The 19,653-nt window shown below is 37.6% G+C and overlaps 2 protein-coding genes across 13 annotated transcripts in view; one reads left to right on the top strand and one right to left on the bottom strand.

Moving 5' to 3' along the window:
• RNF112 (ring finger protein 112) overlaps positions 1-15,491 on the bottom strand; it is a 35,036-nt gene extending 19,545 nt beyond the window's left edge. The window contains exons 1-5 of one of the 6 annotated variants that reach the window (XM_058180053.1): positions 15,154-15,491; positions 10,805-10,916; positions 4,038-4,106; positions 1,957-2,254; positions 179-394 (exon numbers count right to left, since the gene is read on the bottom strand). In XM_058180053.1, the coding sequence (XP_058036036.1) occupies positions 179-394; positions 1,957-2,254; positions 4,038-4,063 (540 nt within the window). In that variant the 5' untranslated portion in view covers positions 4,064-4,106; positions 10,805-10,916; positions 15,154-15,491. Of the gene's footprint in view, positions 1-178; positions 395-1,956; positions 2,255-4,037; positions 6,721-10,804; positions 10,917-11,116; positions 11,252-15,153 lie in introns of those variants that run through there. The other 5 variants (XM_058180051.1, XM_058180049.1, XM_058180054.1 and 2 more) reach the window with 5 other exon arrangements.
• The window catches only part of LOC131196778 (serine protease 27-like), a 47,367-nt gene that overhangs the window by 7,900 nt on the left and 19,814 nt on the right, over positions 1-19,653 (top strand). For 2 of the 7 annotated variants that reach the window (XM_058180060.1, XM_058180059.1), the window contains exons 1-2: positions 5,570-5,687; positions 11,372-11,443. The exons of 3 other annotated variants lie outside the window; for them this stretch is intronic. The gene's annotated coding sequence lies outside the window, so the exon portion shown is untranslated. 2 more of the 7 variants (XM_058180064.1, XM_058180061.1) reach the window with 2 other exon arrangements.

A 19,653-nucleotide genomic window follows, 5' to 3' on the forward strand; every position in this document is an offset into this window, starting at 1 on the left:
ATACATTTTCCCTTCTCCTCATAGTCTTTAGAAAGTTCAACATGTGCAAAATATAACCCAAATAAACACATTCTGCATGCTTTATTTCTTGAATAAAATCTACACAACACTATAAGGTCATTACCAATTGAAATCATGTTAAAACTCTAATAAAATAAACACTTATTCTCAGACTTACCAAGTTTTTAAGTCTCCGTAGGAGGAAATTTAACAAGAAAGATTTACCCTGTCGCTGTTCCCCAACTATGGAAATCAAGCAGATGGGAGTATCTTTCACCTCTTCCTGCTCTAAGCAACTACTCAGGGCCTCCGCATCCAAGTAGAGATCCCCATTTTCATCCAAACCTACTAGCTGTACTGGCTGCCCCAATTCCAATGAAGCTGTTGGCATCTTCTGAAAAGGGAGACAATTAGGTAAAAATAAGTTGTGTACAACTTTTATGGTTATTCCGTTGGAAACAGGTCTCAGGTCTGAAGAGAGCCAAGATAGAAGAAACTAGGGCAACTCAACTGTGATGGCCATGCCAGATTGACAGGAGTGGTAAGGAACTTGCTATTTGTGAGCTTTTATTGGAAAGGGACTGAATAACTTTGAGTGGGAAATGAAGAAATCAATTAACACTGACATATTGTCTTTCAATAATTCTTTCTCTTCCTAAAGGGTGGTTCTCAGCAGAGGAGCAGATGGCAGCTCTGCTCAGAGACCTCTATTTCATGGAGTGGTCCAGGTTATCTTCGCATCTATATGAAACCATTGGAAGAGTCAACCACCAGCACAGTCATGTATCAACAGTAATAATATTTCAACTCCAAACCATAAGTGCTGTCCCATAACTCTATGGAGAATTATACGCATTGGTTCAAAGTGGTCCAGAACTTGGGATACTTCTTGATTTATAGCTCTTCTTCAGATAGGCGACACTTGCGGCAAGATGGACTTTTGAATAGTTACATCTAATGCACTAATGCAACCATTTTGGGGTTGGGAAACCTTGCTCCCATTCATCCAAGCCCTAGTCATCTCTTGTCTGGATAACTATAACATGATCTACATTTGGCTGCACCTATAAAGCATTTGGAAGCTAAAGCTAATATAAATGTGGCAGCCCTGAACTATGATGAATGTTTCCAATTATAACAGGAAACAAGAATATTTCCTGTTATACTTGGGAGTCCACTCAGTTTTGGCAGCTGAGCTGGCTGTACCTTGTCTTACATTTGCAAGCCAAGATTCTGGTTGTCACTTTTATGGTCCTGTGTGGCTCTGAATCTGGTCATATGCAAGGCTGCTTTTTCCTGTATTCACCTGCTTAGTGAATCAGATCAATCTATCTTTGAATTAAACATACATACATACATTTATCTATCTATCTATCTATCTATCTATCTATCTATCTATCTATCTATCTATCTATCATTATCAATCTAACTACATGCAATGTAGGAGATGACCACATTGAGCCGAGAGAGGAATAAATGCATCATCAGTTTGGAATCGCTACATCCCCATAAAAGACCTAAGTCTCCCTTAAAATCCATTGACCCAACCAATTTGTCTTTAACATTAGTATATCAGACACTTGTGTCTAGGTAGCATGAAGTAAACCTGTAGTGCTTTTGAATTCTATCCTGATATGCAATCCAGAGGTGAAATCTATTTGCCTTCTTACCGGTTTGGAAGTGCCATGCGTCACATTTGCACGCACACTTTCTGCACATGCACAAAACCTTTCTGCGCATGCGTAAAGGGTACAAAACACATTACTTCCTGGTTAAAACCAGGAAGTAACAATAGCTGTTACAATAGGGTGGAGCCTCGCACTGCGATTGCTACCAGTTCTCCGAACTACCAGCCAAGATCGCTACTGGATCACATGATCCGGTCCAAACTGGGAGCATTTTACCCCTGATGAAATCCAGTAAAAGCTTCTTAGTTCCATCTAGATGCAATCTCACCTTGTTGACCTCCTCCAGGTGAGGAAACTGTGAAATTTTTTCCACCAAACTTTTCAGCCGTGCATCTGGCTTCATGTGTTCAGGGTGGCAGAGATGGCGGCATTCAGGGCAATTGTACTCAGACTGTGGAGAATTATTCAAGTGAACAAACAGACATTCTTGACAGAAATTATGCCCACAATCTATGGAGACAGGGTTATTTAAGGAATCCAAACAAATGGAACATTTGATGTCTTCCTGAAGATCCTGGATCATGCCTCCTACAGACTTCGATGTAGGGACTGTTGAGGAAGTTGGTCTGAAAGAGGCAAAGAAAAAGGACTGAAATCAAACCATGGGAGGCCAGGACTCCCATTTATAACTCTAGTTTTGCTTCATGTGATATTGTAGGACCAAAGTGCTGTTCAGAAATCCAGAAGCCACATCTTGAAGGATGAGCATCATGACTGAAATGGAGAGAATGCCGAACTATATCACTGTCTGCAGACCAAGTGTATACCCTATTTTTCAGAGTATAAGATGAGCCGGAGTATAAGACGCATCTTAATGTTTTGGAGGAAAATAAGAAAAAAGCTAATTGGCAGGTGGATCGGCCTCCTGGAATACCCCCAATCAGCTGTTCCCAGAGGTGAATTTTAGCAACAGGTTCCTTGGTTGTGAGCTCTGTGCCTTGTTTTTTTTTCTGCTCCATTTGCCTCTGAAAGTCTCCGAAACAGAGCTTCAGAAAAAAAGCCTCTGAAGCTCTGTTTGGAGCTTCTTTTCTGAAGCTCTGTTTGGGGCTTTTTTTCTAAGCTCCATTTGGGGCTTTTTTCAGCCTCTGAAACCTCTGTTTGAGAAGCTGGGCGGGCTACATTCAGAGTATAAGTCACACCCAGATTTTCACCCTGTTTTTTGGTGGAAAAGGTGTGTCTTATACTCTGAAAAATACGGTAGGTAGTTCATAGGAATTAAATCTGATTATGTTATTTACCCAAGTCAGAGGCTGGCAGTATGCAAGGAGGAGGAGGAGGTAATGATGGGGGTGGGAGATTAAAAACCAGAGAAAAAGGAATGTTTATTTATTTTATTTATTTTATTTTTATTTTGTCACAACAATATATATAAGTATCATTCAAAAGATTATATAGAGAAAAAGGTAATATTAAATGAAAAAAATCAGTGACTTCAATTCCTCCTAAAATCCATTTCCAATGAGTGTTATTCTGACAGAACAAAAAATGGACTGTCTTTATCCTGGCCTGTGATCTCTGTTTGTCTCCAAAGAGTAAAAGTGAAAAGACTGCATTCCGCAGTCCAAAACAATTACATAATAATACATAGTATTTTGGCTTATTTTTATATTTGTCATATCCCTTTGTGGCAACCTTTTTTTTATGGTGGGAAAATTAACTTTGCAACATTACATTTTATGGTTTAAGTGCAAAAATGAAATCTAGGTGACATGATTGCCTTTCCTTTATTACTTCTTGAGAAAATGACTCATCAAAAGTAAACAAATAAAATGCTTAGTGTTTGAAAAGATAATCAGGGTTAACTGATCAATAAATCATAGGTGGACTTAGATAACACTGATTTCTGTTTCTGGTTTTTCTTTTAGCTGATTTGAATTCTTAAAGCTGTCATTCTTCACTGTAGAAAGGGCTTACAAATTATTTAAAGTGTTTAGATTACATCGATTTCTCACAGAATTCCAAATTGATCACAAGAATAAATAAAAATACAGTAATACTAAATACAGAAAAATACAAAAGTTGCAATGATTTCTGAAATGACTGGAAATGTTTTGATAAAAATAAATAAGTAAAATAAAAATTCACAGAAATAGCATAATTTTTATCAATAAATAAATAAATAGCCACATCTCACAGAATCTTAATTTCTTGGTACTCAACCATTTTTAAAAAATGTATGATTCTTTGTTGCTAGGAAGTTACAATTTTTACCGATATTCCAATAAATCAAAGTAGAGATGGTCATGGTGAAGATGATGAGAACATAGAAGTTAGATCAAGTTATTACATTAATTCTTTCAGCATTATTTCCCCAAATATTTTTCTTTGGAAAATAAAGAACCAACTCACGGTTTAGCACTATTTTTGTTTCCCATTCTGTGGTGACCAAGATTCTATTGGATTCCAAAGTCCTCCTTTCTAGAATAGAGAAGATCACATTGCTAAGCAGACTCACCTCCTTTTTTCCTTATTATTTATTTATTTATTATCTGCTTTTATTATTTTATAAATAAATCAAGGCAATAAACATATCCAACATACCTTCCGTCCAGTACTGGGTTCCTCTTACCTTCGCTACCAGTTTGGAACCAGGAGCATGCACATGTGGATGCTCGCACATGGCACTTCTATGTATGCGCAGAACCTTCTACGCATATGCAGAGCATCTGTGATGATGTCCGGGCAGCTGGGTGGAGCCTCCCGCCGCTGCCATAACCAGTTCACCCGAACCGGGTAGAAACCCACCACTGCTTCTGTCTCCTATTTTGTTCACAACAACAAACATGCTGGCTGATTCGACCAGAAGCATTGTGGTGAGACAGACAGGGGAAAGCAAGCTCCGCCGAGCTCTGCAAATCCGAGCTCTGCAAATCCCCGGGCCGACAAACCGCCATTTGAGGGGTCTTTGGACCAGAACTGTCCTGTAGGGACAGTGAAGAAGGAGAGTTGCCTCAGACGACTGAAAAGAACCGGCAAGTTCCTCAGAGGTTGGAGGAGAACTCTTCGACCCAATGGCGGGGGAGACGGCTATGGCAGCCATCACTAAGCTGGGGCAACCGAACCAAGTTTTTGAGCAGGAACAGTGATTTGGATGAAATATCGAAGCTGGGTGAGTGAATACCAACTCACAGAGAAGCATTTTAAAACTTGATATTTGCAAAATATTCTTTGGCGGTGGAATAGGGGCTAAATTAAGAAGGACTTTAGAGAACAAAAAACAAAGAAGCAGCACCCAAAGACCTGAGAGAAATTTGACTTTTAAAATTGAAGCAGAGACCCCTAAAACAATAAAGAAAAAATAAGGCAATCCTTAATTAAAACTGGAAAATTTGGAGACTTTTAAAATTTGTTGCAGAATACAAAAAGGGGAAAAAAAGGGAAAAAAATCAGAGGATTTAAAATTACAATCTGGTGGAATTTCTCTGATTTTCTTTTTCCTCTATGAATTGGAATTAAGTAAATTGGATTATAGATTTTAAATGGTGCTAACTGGAAGAAATAAAAAATTGAAACAAAACAAGATAAAAGAAGTAAAAGAAACAAAAGTAAGTAAAAGAAACAAAATGGATACCTTCGCTAATTGTTGATTAGAACTGTGGATTGGAAAGTTACACCCTCAGGCAAAAGAGAAAATTACTGACTAATGTTTGCTGTGGAAAACTTCTTTACTGTTGTGATAAGGCTGGTGAGAACCGAAAGGGAGGATTTTGTCAACAAACTGTCTGACTTTGATAAAAACAAGAACTACAACCCTAAAAAAATTGGCATAGAGAATAATTGAAATGATGAGCAAGACGCACATGACTTTTAAGCAAGAAATAAAAGAAATAATTACAAGACCGTATGGAAAGCAGGAACCAGAAGAAATAAGAACTGCATCGGAACTGACAGGAAACAAAGAATCCATGAAGCAAGAGAGGGCATTAGAAGATAAAGAAAAAAATAATGATGATGAACTATTAAATGATTGTGAAACTTTAAAACAGTTTAAGGGGAGAGGTAAAGAGATTCCCAGAAAAAGGGGAAACAAAAAGGGAAATAGCATAAAGAAATTGAGGAAAATAAATGAGAAAACACTGAAAGCAAGAAGGGAAAAAATAGAATAAGGAGGGAAGGAAGAGACAAGGAAAGAAAGAAAGGAAGGGAAAAAGCACAAAATCAAAGGATTACATAGGGACTAATGGAGAAAAACAAAAAATGGGAGAAGGGAAGAAAAAGAGAATGGATAGAAACATAGGACAAGCAAAGAGAGTAAGGAATTTTTAAAAAGAAAAAGAAAAGAAGAGAACTGAAATAAATTATAGGTTGAAATATTAAAAAGATGGGATTACATAAATATTGGACTTTTTGAAATGATGGAAATGTTTGAAGGTTATTATGTTTTTATTAAGAATAATGTAGAAGCTAATTTGAAAAAAAATAGAGTTTGACTTGTTTTTTATATTCTTTATAGAATTATGGATAACAATTTAAAAACAGTCAATGAAATGTAAAGATATGATTGATGTTGATTCTATACAGGAGATTGAAAAGAAAGAAATTAATAAATGGGGATATAAGGGTTCAACATAAATGGGAAAAGAGAAAGGGGAGAAAAAGAGGAATAAATTTGATCAAAGATTAAATTTGGGGATGGAGGGTTAGATTAGATTTTTAAGAGAAATGCAAATAGGGAAATAAAAAAATAAAGGAAGGGAAATATATCGATGAAAGCATATAAGAAGTGTTGGAAAAAACTAAACTGGATATAAACATGTACCTGGCTGATATTTTGTTCAGAAAAGATATATTGTATGTTGTTGTTTGCGTACAATATATATATATATATATATATATATCAGACTCGAGATCTCCAACATCCTCTGCACCAGCAAGCCACCCAAAAGCAACTTACCCAAAGAGGAACAGACAGCACTACTTAACCTGAAAAAAGATACCAGCATAATAATCCTACCAGCAGACAAGGGCAACGCCACGGTGGTTATGAACACATCTGACTACCAAACCAAATTAACCAACCTACTCCAAGACCCTGCATACAAGCCCCTAAACACAGACCCCACCACCTACCTAGAAAAAACCACTAGATCCAAAATAAAAGCCTCCCCCATCAGCGAAGAAATCCAACAAAGAATCATTCCCAGAGAGAAATCATCCAGATGCCCTAAGCTCTATGGCCTCCCCAAGATACACAAAGAAGGAACCCCCACTCAGACCCATAGTCAGCTCCATAGGCTCACCTCTACAAAACCTAGCCAAATTTCTCGCCAAACAACTACAGCCCTATGCACAATCCATCACCTCACATGTAAAATCTCATTCCAGTTCATAGATATCATAAAGAAACAAAACTTACAGCCCAGCGACCTACTCGTGAGCTTTGATGTCATATCCTCTTCACCCAAGTGCCAATCAAAGAAGCCTTGACAGCTATCCAAAACAAATAAGCACATCCTAGATCTGACCAACCACTGCCTATCCAACACATACTTCATCTATAATGGACAAAAATACAAACAAGTAGAAGGAGCACCCATGGGATCACCCCTCTCACCTGTCATTGCCAATCTCTACATGGAACACTTTGAAACCCAAGCTCTAGAAAAATCTGATCACAAACCCAAACTCTGGCTCAGATATGTAGACGACACCTTCATAATCTGGCCACACGGGAAAGAAAAACTTGACAACTTCCTCACACACCTCAATAGCCTACACCCCAAAATACAGTTCACCATGGAAACAGAAGTTAATAACCAACTTCCTTCCTGGATGTCTTAGTCTACAGAAACCCCAATGGCTCCCTAGGACACACCATCTACCAGAAGAAAACACACACAAACCGCTATCTGCACGCACTCTCACACCACCACCCAGCACAGATCAACTCCGTAGCCAAGACACTCATCTCCAGAACAAAATGCTTAGCTGATGAACAACACCTAAAACCCGAACTAGACACTCTCACTAACGTACTAACATCCAATGGATTCCAAACAAATAAGATTACCAAGCTAATCCAAAAAGAACCCCCCACTAAAATCCAAGACAGAGAACAAGAAAACGGCACAGCCCTCCTCCCATATATAAAAGGCACCACAGACAGAATCAGCAAGATCCTCCACAAACACAACATCAAGACAGCATTCTGCACAAACAGAAAAATATCCACCATCCTAAGAAACCCCAAAGACAAAATTGAGTTAGAAAATCAAGGAGTATATGAAATCCCATGCACCGCCTGCCCCACCACATACATTGGACAAACCAACAGAAGAATAAGTGCACGCATTGAAGAACACAAGAACTCATTCAAAAGAGGAACCAACTTCTTCCCTGGTCCAACACTTTAAAGTCACAGGACATGATATTGACTTTAAAAGACCAGAACTATCGCCAAAACTGAACACTTTAACAACAGAATAATCAGAGAAGCCATTGAGATAGAAAACGCCCACACAGCATGAACAAACGAGATGACACCTCCGCCTACCAGCCATTTGGAAACCCGCCCTTATTGACAAACGAGTCCCTAACACGAGGAATGACACCAGACCCACACTCACAAGGTCCACACAGGATGTCACCACCGCACATCCACCCAGAAAGCAGACCCAAACCCACACTGATCATGAAGCACGACCAAGGACCAGAAGCCAGACCGCAGCTGCAACATTAGCCATTTCAAACCCCTCCAATCCATTCATGCAGCAGACTGACACCCACTATGAAGATGTAGCACGACCACAAAGCCAAACAACAGCTATGCAGCTCACCAGCTCAAATCCCCCTGCAGCACAGACTAGACTGAGCACAACCAAGCCCCCACCAACACAGGACACACCCCCATCCAATCAGAGCACAGAAAAAACCCATCCAATCAGAGCACAGCCAAGCTCCCACCCAATCAGTTCAAACCCCACTAGCAGTTAAAAGGAAGAAACAGCTGCGATCACACATTGCTCCCAGAAGCACGAAGCTGAAGCCTGAAGATGACGAATGAGACTTCGTCGAAACGTCGCCAAGACACTTCCAATTTTACACGGGAGAAAACCCGAACAACCAAAGACCTATATACAAACACCCGTGAAAACCTCAGAAAACAAAAATATATATATATATATATATATATATATATATATATAAATATATATAATATATATATATATATATATATATATATATATATATATATTTAAAAAAAGCAATCCTGCTGGCTGTGTTAGACTAAGAGAGAGTGACTAGATGAAAGTCACTCAGCTGGCTTTCATGGCTAAGGCTGGAATTGAACTCATGGACTCCTGCATTCTGGTTTCGTGCCTTAACAACTAGGTCTATTTATTTATTTATTATTTATTTATTTGTCACAACAGTATATATAAGCTATAGTGACCAGACGTCCCGCTTTTGGCGGGACAGTCCCGCTTTTTAATTGTCCCGCGTCCCGCTGCAATTCCAAAAAGTCCCGATTTTTTTTTTGTTTCACTCCCATTCTGAAAATGGGAGGCGGCAACACAAGAGGAGGAGGCAGAGAAGGGGGAGTGGTGGAGAAGGGGGCATGAGAGGGAGGAGAGACGCCACTTGACTTCACCTGAGAGGAAGAGAAGAGCGGAGAGGAGAGCCAAGGAAAGCTAAGTCTGCCTGGAAGAGCGGAGAAGCAGCAGCCAGTCCTCCTCCTTCAGGCAGGTGGCAAGACTCAGCGTGCATGTGCAGCCCCTCCCGCCCCTGCCCCCCCCCCGTTAATGGTGTCCCGCTTTGCCATCGCTGAAATCTGGTCACTTTAATATAAGCATGAAATAACTATACGATATATAAGCATAAATATAATCATACGTATGTAATAACTATATGAAATTGGATACAATCAAAGGGAACATTAGGACAGGAACGGTAGGCACGTTGGTGCTCTTACAGACCTGTTAGGAATGGGGTGAGGTCAATAGTAGATAGTCTTTGGTTAAAGCTTTGGGGATTTTGAAAAGAGACAACAGAGTCAGGTAGTGCATTCCAGGCATTAACAATTCTGTTACTGAAGTCATATTTTCTGCAATCAAGATTGGAGTAGTTCACATTAAGCTTAAATCTATTGTGTGCTCGTGTATTGTTGTGATTGAAGCTGAAGTATTCTTCAACAGGAAGGACGTTGTAACAGATGATTTTATGAGTTAAACTCAGGTCATGTCGAAGGCGGTGGAGTTCTAAATTTTCTAAACCCAGCATTTCAAGTCTGGTGGCATAAGGTATTTTGTTGTAATCAGAGGAGTAGAGAACTCTTCTTGTAAAATATTTCTGGACATGCTTAATTGTATTAATGTCCGAAATGAGGTATGGGTTCCAGACAGGCGAGCTGTATTCAAGAATTGGTCTAGCAAATGTTTATGCCTGGAATGCACTACCTGACTCCGTGGTCTCATCCCAAAATCCCCAAAATTTTAACCTAAGACTGTCTACTGTTGACCTCACCCCATTCCTAAGAGGTCTGTAAGGGGCGTGCATAAGAGCACCAGTGTGCCTACCGTTCCTGTCCTAATGTTCCCTTTGGTTGTATTCACTTCGTGTGGTTATTTCATGCTTATACTTATATATATTGTTGTGTTTGACAAAATAAATAAATAAATAAATAAATAAAATAAAATAAAACTGGATATGATGGGGACTGTAATCCAAAATATTAGGAATCGGCTAAATTGGGAAATGCCAATGTACAGAACAGAAGCTTCAAACTTTTTTTTAAAAAGCTTTGTAACAGTGAAATGGGATAAATATATAAGGGACCTTGTAGGAAATCCTAGAAGGTTTTATTATGGGGTACAGTAGGAGTAAACCACAGATGGGTTTCAGCAGATTCTGACCAGTTCTGGAGAACTGGTAGCAAAAACTTTGAGTAGTTCGAAGAACTGGTAGTAAAAATTCTGAGTGGCCCCGCCCCCATCTATTCTCTGCCTCCCAAGTCCCAGCCGATTGGGAAGAAATGGGGATTTTGCAGTATCCTTCCCCTGGAGTGGGGTGGGAATGGAGATTTTACAGTATCCTTCCCCTGCCTCACTCACCAAGCCATTCCATGCCCACCAAGCCGCACCCACAGAACCGGTAGTAAAAAATTTTTTGAAACTCACCACTGGAGTAAAGGCAACATATAGGACCTTGGAATTTTTTTCTTAAGGATTTTTTTAATATTTGAACATATCCTCCGTCCACCATCCAGGGAAGATTTAGAACATAAGCTCACTGAAAAGAATTTACAGTTCTGATCATGTGTAAAGATTTGTTCTAGAAACTCGATTAATAGAAGGAAAGGAACAGGACATTCTCATTAAAGTTGTCATGCCTATTTGTTCCCTGATAAAGGTGACAACTTGATTTCTGGTGATTTTATGAGCACATCTAAGTTACATCTATGAAAAAGAAATAATACAATAATAGTTTACCATTGCTTTAGTGATTTGTTGCTGTAATTGTTCAATTTTCCAGTCTAACATTTGGACTTGGGGTTTCCTTGTGGTTTTCTATCTGAGTACAAACTCTGCTTAAATTGTCAAAATCAGGCAAAGAAGGTTAGAGTTAGTTACCCAGCTGAGTGCAGACAAAAAGACCTTTCTTCTAATTTCAGTCAGCCTGTTTAATTAGAAAATCCTATTGTGTTTTATTTATATATTTGTATTTCACCTTTATTGTTTTTACAGATAACTCAAAGCAGTGAACATATGCAACACATCTTCCTCCTTCTATTTTCCCCACAACAATAACTCTGCAAGGTAGAGAGTGACTTAATTTTAAGTTTAGAGTATTATAATGGGTTAAATGGGCTATTGATAGAGCAGCATAGTTGCCTAGAAGTGCTCTCCTCCCAATCAGGAGGCTGTGAGTTTGATCCTACGTATGGCAAATGTTTCTCTATCTAGGTGCAATGAGTAGCTGTCTGCTGTGAACTCCCCACAGGCATCAGGAAGGACACCTGGCCAGTAAATACTCAAGCTCTGTTCAGTCACCCAACTTCACCCTGATGCAAGGGATTACAAGTTCAATAATAATAATAATAATAATAATAATAATAATAATAATAATAATAATAATAATAATAATAATAATAATAATAATAATAATAATAATAATAATAATAATAGTTTAATTTGTATACCGCCCTTCTCCCGAAGGACTCAGGGCGGTTTACAGCCAAGATAAAATACAATGGAAACACATACAATACTAAAAACAGACGTTAAAAAACTTATTAAATTTGGCCCAATTTTAAAATACAATCAAACCCTATAAAATTAATAAAAATTAAAACCCATAAAATCACCTACAAAATTAAAATTCAAGCCAGTCCTGCGAGACGGAATAGATAAATTACCTTAAGCTGAGCTGTAGATAACAGAAGTTATAGTCCAAATTATCTAGGGGATAACAAGCTAAAAAAGGCTTATGGAATTTGTTAATTTGGTCATTACACATTAAACTTGCAAGATAGATTTAGAATTATGAATATTATTTCTGGAGGAAGCTTATTTCAGTTTATATGGTTTCAACCATTAGCTTAGAGTGAGTTGCCATTGTTCATCCCTGCCATTCATCCACGTCATAACAAAGAAAAAAAATGCCTGTTCTTGATGGTTGGGTTTGAAGTGAGAAATGCAAAGTCTTTATAGCACAAAGTCTTTTTGTAAGAAAGGTCTCCAAATATTATATATTTTTATTTCAGTCTTTGACAGTGGCTTCTTAAATGCGATCTTTCTAATACTTAGTGAACTCAAAAACAAGTTGAGGAAGCTAAAGAGCAAATGTTAAATTATATTGCCTTTTGTTTTTAGAACACTGTAGCTTTCAGTACCATGCAAATTAGAGAGAGAAGAAAATTGATTCTTCCACTCTTCTGAACATCTGCCCTTGTTTCCTACTGCTAGAGACAAAGAGTTTTGTAATAGATTTCATCTTCTATTTCTGTAACATCATCGACCCACTATTTCAGGGCTGGCTGTACTCAACCATATCCATAGTTTCTGATTCTGTTCCTGAATGTCTTAATGTTAGGCACTTTTTTTTAATGCATTTAAGTGTGATTAGCAAGGGTGGGGACATAAGAAAAGCCAGCCAAGCAAGAAAAGCCTGCCAGGAAATAATATGACTTTCACATGTTCCTCTTCACATTTTCATTTTGAAGTCCCCATTGAAGCATGTGACATCAAACCATATTATTTTAGTTCAATTAACTTATAAAAACCTGCACACTAATATTGCACATTAATTGCACATTATTGCACATTAATATTGAGGCAAAAAGCAATTAGTTAACAATGCTGTATTAATTATATGTTATGTTATGTTATGTTATGTTATGGTGTGTTGTGTTGTATTGTGTTGTGTTGTGTCATGTTCGTTGTGTTATGATGTGTTGTGTTGATACGATAATGTACACTGAGATGATGTACACTGAGAGCATATGCACCAAGACAAATTCCTTGTGTGTCCAATCACACTTGGCCAATAAAATCCTATTCTATTCTATTCTATTCCATAAGATATATCCCTAAAAGATAGTTGGAGTTTAAAAAAAGGGGGGGGGATTCTTAGTGGATAGGTACCTCCAGATAGCAAAGATTAGAACAAAGAATAGAAGACGTTTTTGTCCTTTTGTGATAAAGCAGAATATGAATAATATAATTGCTATTAGGAAGACTTGGTTCCCTCCAGTGAGAATTTTCTTACATTATCTTTTTGTTCTTGCAGGCAATTCTGACTGCTAATCCAGTAGTGGTACTTACTTACCATTAGTAACACTTCTAGGCTAACAAACCTACACTTTTAGGGTAGATCAAGCTAGGTGAAAGCATCTAAATGACCATGGCTGATCTTTAAACAGTTAATCAAAGTTTTGCCTGTTTAATGAGACACCACCAGGAAATAAAGGAGCCATAGGCTAGACTGGGAAGTTGAAAAAGAATCTCCAAAAAGAGGTGTAGAAAACTATGAGATTTGAAAAATTAAGACCTGGTTTTAAGAAATGCCAAGATTTGAACTTGATCCATATGAGTTAAGAAATGGGCAATTTCAAGAATTCTCCAGAATGAAGAATTAATCAAATTAATCTAAGGTCTTACACCAAGGAAGACAACCGTATAGTTGCAATCTCTGTATAGTCTTGCAATCCCACTTCAAAGTAGCTTTCTTAAACCTGGCACCACGGCATCTATTGGACTTCATGTGTCAGAATTCGCAGCTATTTTACTGATTCATAAATTTGGGATTTTGAAGTCCAACAATTTGGAGAACACTCTCCTGGGAAAGACTGCTTTGGAGCTGACAAAATAATTTATTAATAACTAATGATACTTTGGCCACCTAATGAGAAGGCAGGATTTACTGGAGAAGAGCCTAATGCTGGGAACGATTGAGGGCAAAAGAAGAAGGAAACAGGCAGAGAATGAGGTGGATGGATGGAGTCACTGAAGAAATTGATGTGAGTGTAAATGAGCGTAAATGGACTCTGGGGATGGTAGAGGACAGGGAGGCCTGCAGGAACGTTGTCCATGGGGTTGCAATGGGTTGGACACGACTTCGTGACTAACAACAACAACGACACTGCTGAAGAAATTTTTGGGTGAGACTACTTGCTATTTATTTATTTAATCAAATTTATATGGCGCACATATGGCATCTCTGTTCCTTTTGGAAGAAGTTGGCTATGCTACAATAACCAGTAAACTGGAATAGCAATTTGTCCCACAGATTTTCTGTAGGTCTAATCCAGCCTGCCTAGCCCTTATTACTAATCTGACACGTGCAGGATTTGAAAACAAGCTTTGCCCCAACCTCCATTTTTATTTGAAGCTGTAAAGCACCTTATCTGCCGCTCCTTAACTCCGTGTTCTATTTTAATCATCCTTCCTTATCTTTGTTCTGAAGGGCAACTTGTAGGAAAAAAATAAAAATAATCATCTTTGTTATGTCCCCTTTCACCTTTTTATTACCGGTGATGCAAGCAAAAACCGCCAGCTCCCGTAGTTCCAGTAAGACAACTGGATTTTCCTCTGAAATCTTTCCTTTTTATTGTTATTGTTGTTTGGTGAAACAGCAGAGGAAACTATTCGAAAACCGCGCCTGATGGGTATCCTACCCCCACTTCTCGCTCGCTGCCACTTTTTCTCTGATCCTTCATTGGCAGAATCCAAATACTCTCTAGCGAGCAGAAAAGTGAGATATCGTTTTCTTTTCCCCTCCCAACTTCTCCGAGTTCTCTCCTTGTCGAAGTGAAGCTCGGAAACGCGAGCTGATCGTGAATGCCATTAAATATCGCCAAATGACAGGAGACAGGTGGCGTTTCATGAGGCAAAACCACGACGCGCGACCCTTTTTTTCTTGGCCAGCTGAGCTTAACTCAGAGATAAAGGCGAATCAGGGAGGCAGAAGGGACGGGGAAAAAACAAAAGTCCTTAAAAGAAGTCGATCCCACCCTTTGCTATCTTACCTGTACCGGGCCAGGCTCTGTAAAGCTTGGGGCAAAGGAGTCAAAAGCGAAAGTGAAAAACAGCATATTGGAGGCAGAAGGCATAGCTACTTCCCTTTGCTGGAGGGAGATGAAGAAGGTGGCGCGGATTGGTCCAGCAAAGTCTCAAGTTTAATGGAAAGACGACGCGTGGGAGGAGAGTAAAGAACCGTTTAAGGGAGGAGGAGGAGGAGAAGAATCCGTACTAAAAAGGTGAACGCGTTTCTGAGGAGGAATTCTGTTCCGTCCTGAAGCTTGCATAGTTTTTTCCTGGCGTGCAGTGTTGGAAGAACATTCATGTATAGCCATTTTCGTCCCTTCTGTGCGAACAGGCATGCTGGAATACACGCACATGGGATTGAACTGAGGTTTTTTTTTTTTTAAGTTTTCTTCTTTCTTTTTTTTTAACCAGTTTCTTAATCTCAAATTCCTGCAAAGTGGTTATAATCAGTAAATTGACTAGTCACCTAGTAATGTTTGAACTTGGAGTTGCAAATTGACAGACAGAAGTGGAAGAAAAGTGGAAGGCGGAAAACACACTGCAAGCCCCTTTATAAAAAAACAAAAACAAAGAGAGGGGATTGTTTATTTTATTTTATTTTATTTTATTTATTTTATTTTGTCACAACAATATATGTAGGTATCATACAAAAAGATTATATAGTATATAAACACATATATGAGTAAATATAAGGAGGTATAAGCATATATATATTGAATATATATGTTTCAGCTACAATCACACATTGCTCCCAGAAGCACAAAGCTGAAGCCTGAAGATGACGAATGAGACTTCGTTGAAACGTCTTCAAGACACTTCCAATTTTACACGGGAGAAAACCCGAATAACCAAAGACCTACATACAAACACCCACGAAAACCTCAGAAAACAAATATATATACGCGGGAGAAAACCCGAATAACTAAAGACCTACATACAAACACCCACGAAAACCTCAGAAAACAAATATATATATAAAGAAGAAAAGAAAAACAATAGGACAGGAACGGTAGGCATGTTTGTGCGCTTATGCACGCCCCTTATGGTCCTCTTTTATTTATTTATTTAATTATTTTGTCACAACAGTATACACAAACAAATGTCATAGATAAAACAGAATATATATATATATATATATATATATATATATATATATATATATATATATTTATATATATATATATATATATATATATATATATATATATATATATATATATATATATATATATATATATATATATATAAAATTAAAATTATGCATCAACTATAGTAATTGGATATAATGAAGGGAACAATAAGACAGGAACGGCAGGCACATCTGTGCTCTTATGCACGCCCCTTATAGTCCTCTCAGGAATGGGGTGAGGTCAATAGTAGACAGGTTTTAGTTGAAGATTTTGGGATTTTGAGTAGAGACTATGGAGTCAGGCAATGAGTTCCAAGCATTAACAACTCTGTTACAGAAGTCATATTTTCTGCAATCAAGTTTGAAGCGATTGACATTTAGCTTGAATCTATTTTTTGCTCTTGTAATATTGCAATTGAAGCTGAAGTAGTCTTTTATAGGAAGGATATTGCAATAGATAATTTTGTGTATTAAACACAGGTCATGTCGAAGTCGACGGAGTTGTAAGTTTTCTAATTCCAGGATTTCAAGTATGTCGGTATAAGGTATTTTGTTATTTTCGGAGGAGTGAAGAACTCTTCTAGTAAAATATTTCTGGACTCATTCTATTGTGTTTATGTCAGAGATGTGGTATGGGTTCCAGACGGATGAGCTGTATTCAAGAATAGGTCTGGCAAATGTTTTGTATGCTCTAGTTAGTAGTGTAGAGTTTTGTAGTTAGTGTAAAGTAGTGTAGAGTTTCTTGTATCTCCTTTGGGGTGGGGGGAAGGAGAAGGCAGCATGCAGAAATTTTGATAATCTGGACAATGCTGAAGGAGATGCCAGAGTAATTAATTGAATTATTTAGAGCAGCCATGAAGGTCTTCAAAAAGATATTTAAATACTGCGATGTGTTTATACTGTGCTTAAAAGATCAGAATTGGGCAAGCTACAGTATCTCTGTGAGACTCTATGGCAGGGGTCTCCAACTTTGGCAACCTTATGACTTGTGGACTTCAACTCCCAGAATTCCTCTTTAACTCCCAGAATTCCTCAGCCAGTATAGCTTTCCGGAAGTTGAAGAGTAATTCTGGGAATTGAAGTCCACAGGTTGCAAAATTGCCAGGGTTGGAGACCCCTGCAGATCATTGAAAATCCTTATAGCAGGCCCAGCATATTTTGGTTCCAAAAATATAGGTACTACTGGATACCAAGAAAGTATAAAAAATAACTCTCTACTTCCATATAAGGGTTGTCCAGATTTTTACACCGTACATAGGACTGCCTAGCACTTTTCCAGTTTTTCTGTAAAGTTTATTTTACAATACAAAAAGTAGCTTCTTCTCCAGAAAGATTACACTACTAATCGGAGCATACAAAACATTTGCTAGACCAATTCTCGATTACAGCTCGCCTGTCTGGAGCCCACCCCTCATTTCGGACAATAATACAATTGAGCGTGTCCATAAATATTTTACAATATTTATATTTTACTCCTCTGATCGCAACAAAATACCTTATGCCACCAGACTTGAAATCCTGGGTTTAGAAAATTTAGAACTCCACCGCCTTCGACATGACTTGAGTATAACTCATAAAATCATCTACTACAATGTTCTTCCTGTCAAAGACTACTTCAGCTTCAACCACAACAATACACGAGCACACAATAGATTTAAGCTTAATGTGAACCGCTCCAATCTTGATTGCAGAAAATATGACTTCAGTAACAGAGTTTTTAATGTCTGGAATGTACTACCTGACTCTGTGGTCTCTTCCCAAAATCCCCAAAGCTTTAACCAAAGACTATCTACTGTTGACCTCACCCCATTCCTAAGAGGTCTGTAAGGGGCGTGCATAAGAGCACCAGCGTGCCTACTGTTTCTGTCCTGATGTTCCCTTTGGCTGTATCCAATTTGTATGGTTATTTCATGCTTATACTTATATATATTTGTGTTTGACAAATAAATACATAAATAAATAAAAAATAAATAAATACTTAGGACCTGGAACTACAAAGTTTTACTGTATATAACTTTCCATGTTCTTATATCTATCATTGTTCCAATCTCCCATTATGAAGAGGAAGCTTTGACTAAACTTAATATGCATATTAAAAGACAAAAAAAAAAATCACAAGACTTTTAAAATAGGGCTGTCATATGTGCTCTGTTAAAAGCCAGCTAGATAATCAGTTTTATAAAAATGCAAAAACCTCTATAGCTGTGCTGCCATTATAGGCCAAATATGATTTTCTTCACATGCAGTTGAAATTGTTCTTCTTCAATATGCTAAGTATTGACTTGCAGTTAGGTGGGTGTTAACACACTTCTTACTTATATTAGGCAAAATTTTGCCTGTTTTATTAATTTAAAGCTGAAAATAATGTGGGAACTCTCAAAAAATATTAACTGGGTATCCTGCTTAAATATATTGTTGGGATTCAAATTTCTTGAAATAGTTAATATGATGTAATATGGAATACAAGTCTGAATATGCAATTTAGTCTACAATGTGCATATTAATTTGAAAAGCAAAAGCTGAACCATAAGAGATCTCAAAAGACGTTCAAAAAGATATATAGGAATTATAAATTAAGAAAAACATATCACAATGTCTATAGATTTCTCACCTCAAAATGGCAGGAAACTGTAGTGTCATTTTTCATCACTGTCAAATGATGTTCTGTGAACTAAGAGAAGCATTCATCATTAAGCAGCAAATGATTGTGCATAAACCACAATGTGTGGTGTTTCCCACATCCACTCAGGTAAGATCACATAAATGAAATGATGGTTAATATGTGTGAATCGTGTGCTGTTGGATAAGAAGTTATGTTCTTTTTAATCCATCAGAAACTGTATTATATCTAATATACATATAACTCAGCTATTTCCCTATTAACTTGGCTTCTGTAATTTTTTTTTAACAAGATCAATGATGACAAGGAATTTAAACATCATGCTACACCATGGTTTCTTTTAGGCTAAAGTTTCTTGAATAAGTCCCAACAACTAAATCTACATATAACAAACTCTTAAATCTTGAATTGCAGGGCTGTGGATTTCAAACAGAGATTTAATTAAAAGCTCAAAAAAAGGCACAAAATCAAGCCAACTTTAAAATAGAATGAAAAGATCCGGCTGAATCCTTTGGCTGCTTCAACAAATCACATGTTAAATGTTTTTCTCCACGAATCAATTCTGAACATTGAACAGATCTGACTTTCCAAATCAAATTGGAACAATAGAATCAGAGCAATTCAACAGTTCAAATTAAATCCATGACATGATTCAGATGATATCCCTGATTCAATCACCTTTATGATTTAACAAAGTATAAAACCTAGATTTATGTAACCTGTTATGAAGCA

This window comes from Ahaetulla prasina, chromosome 4 (genome assembly GCF_028640845.1).
Source record: "Ahaetulla prasina isolate Xishuangbanna chromosome 4, ASM2864084v1, whole genome shotgun sequence".
NCBI lineage: Eukaryota > Metazoa > Chordata > Lepidosauria > Squamata > Colubridae > Ahaetulla > Ahaetulla prasina.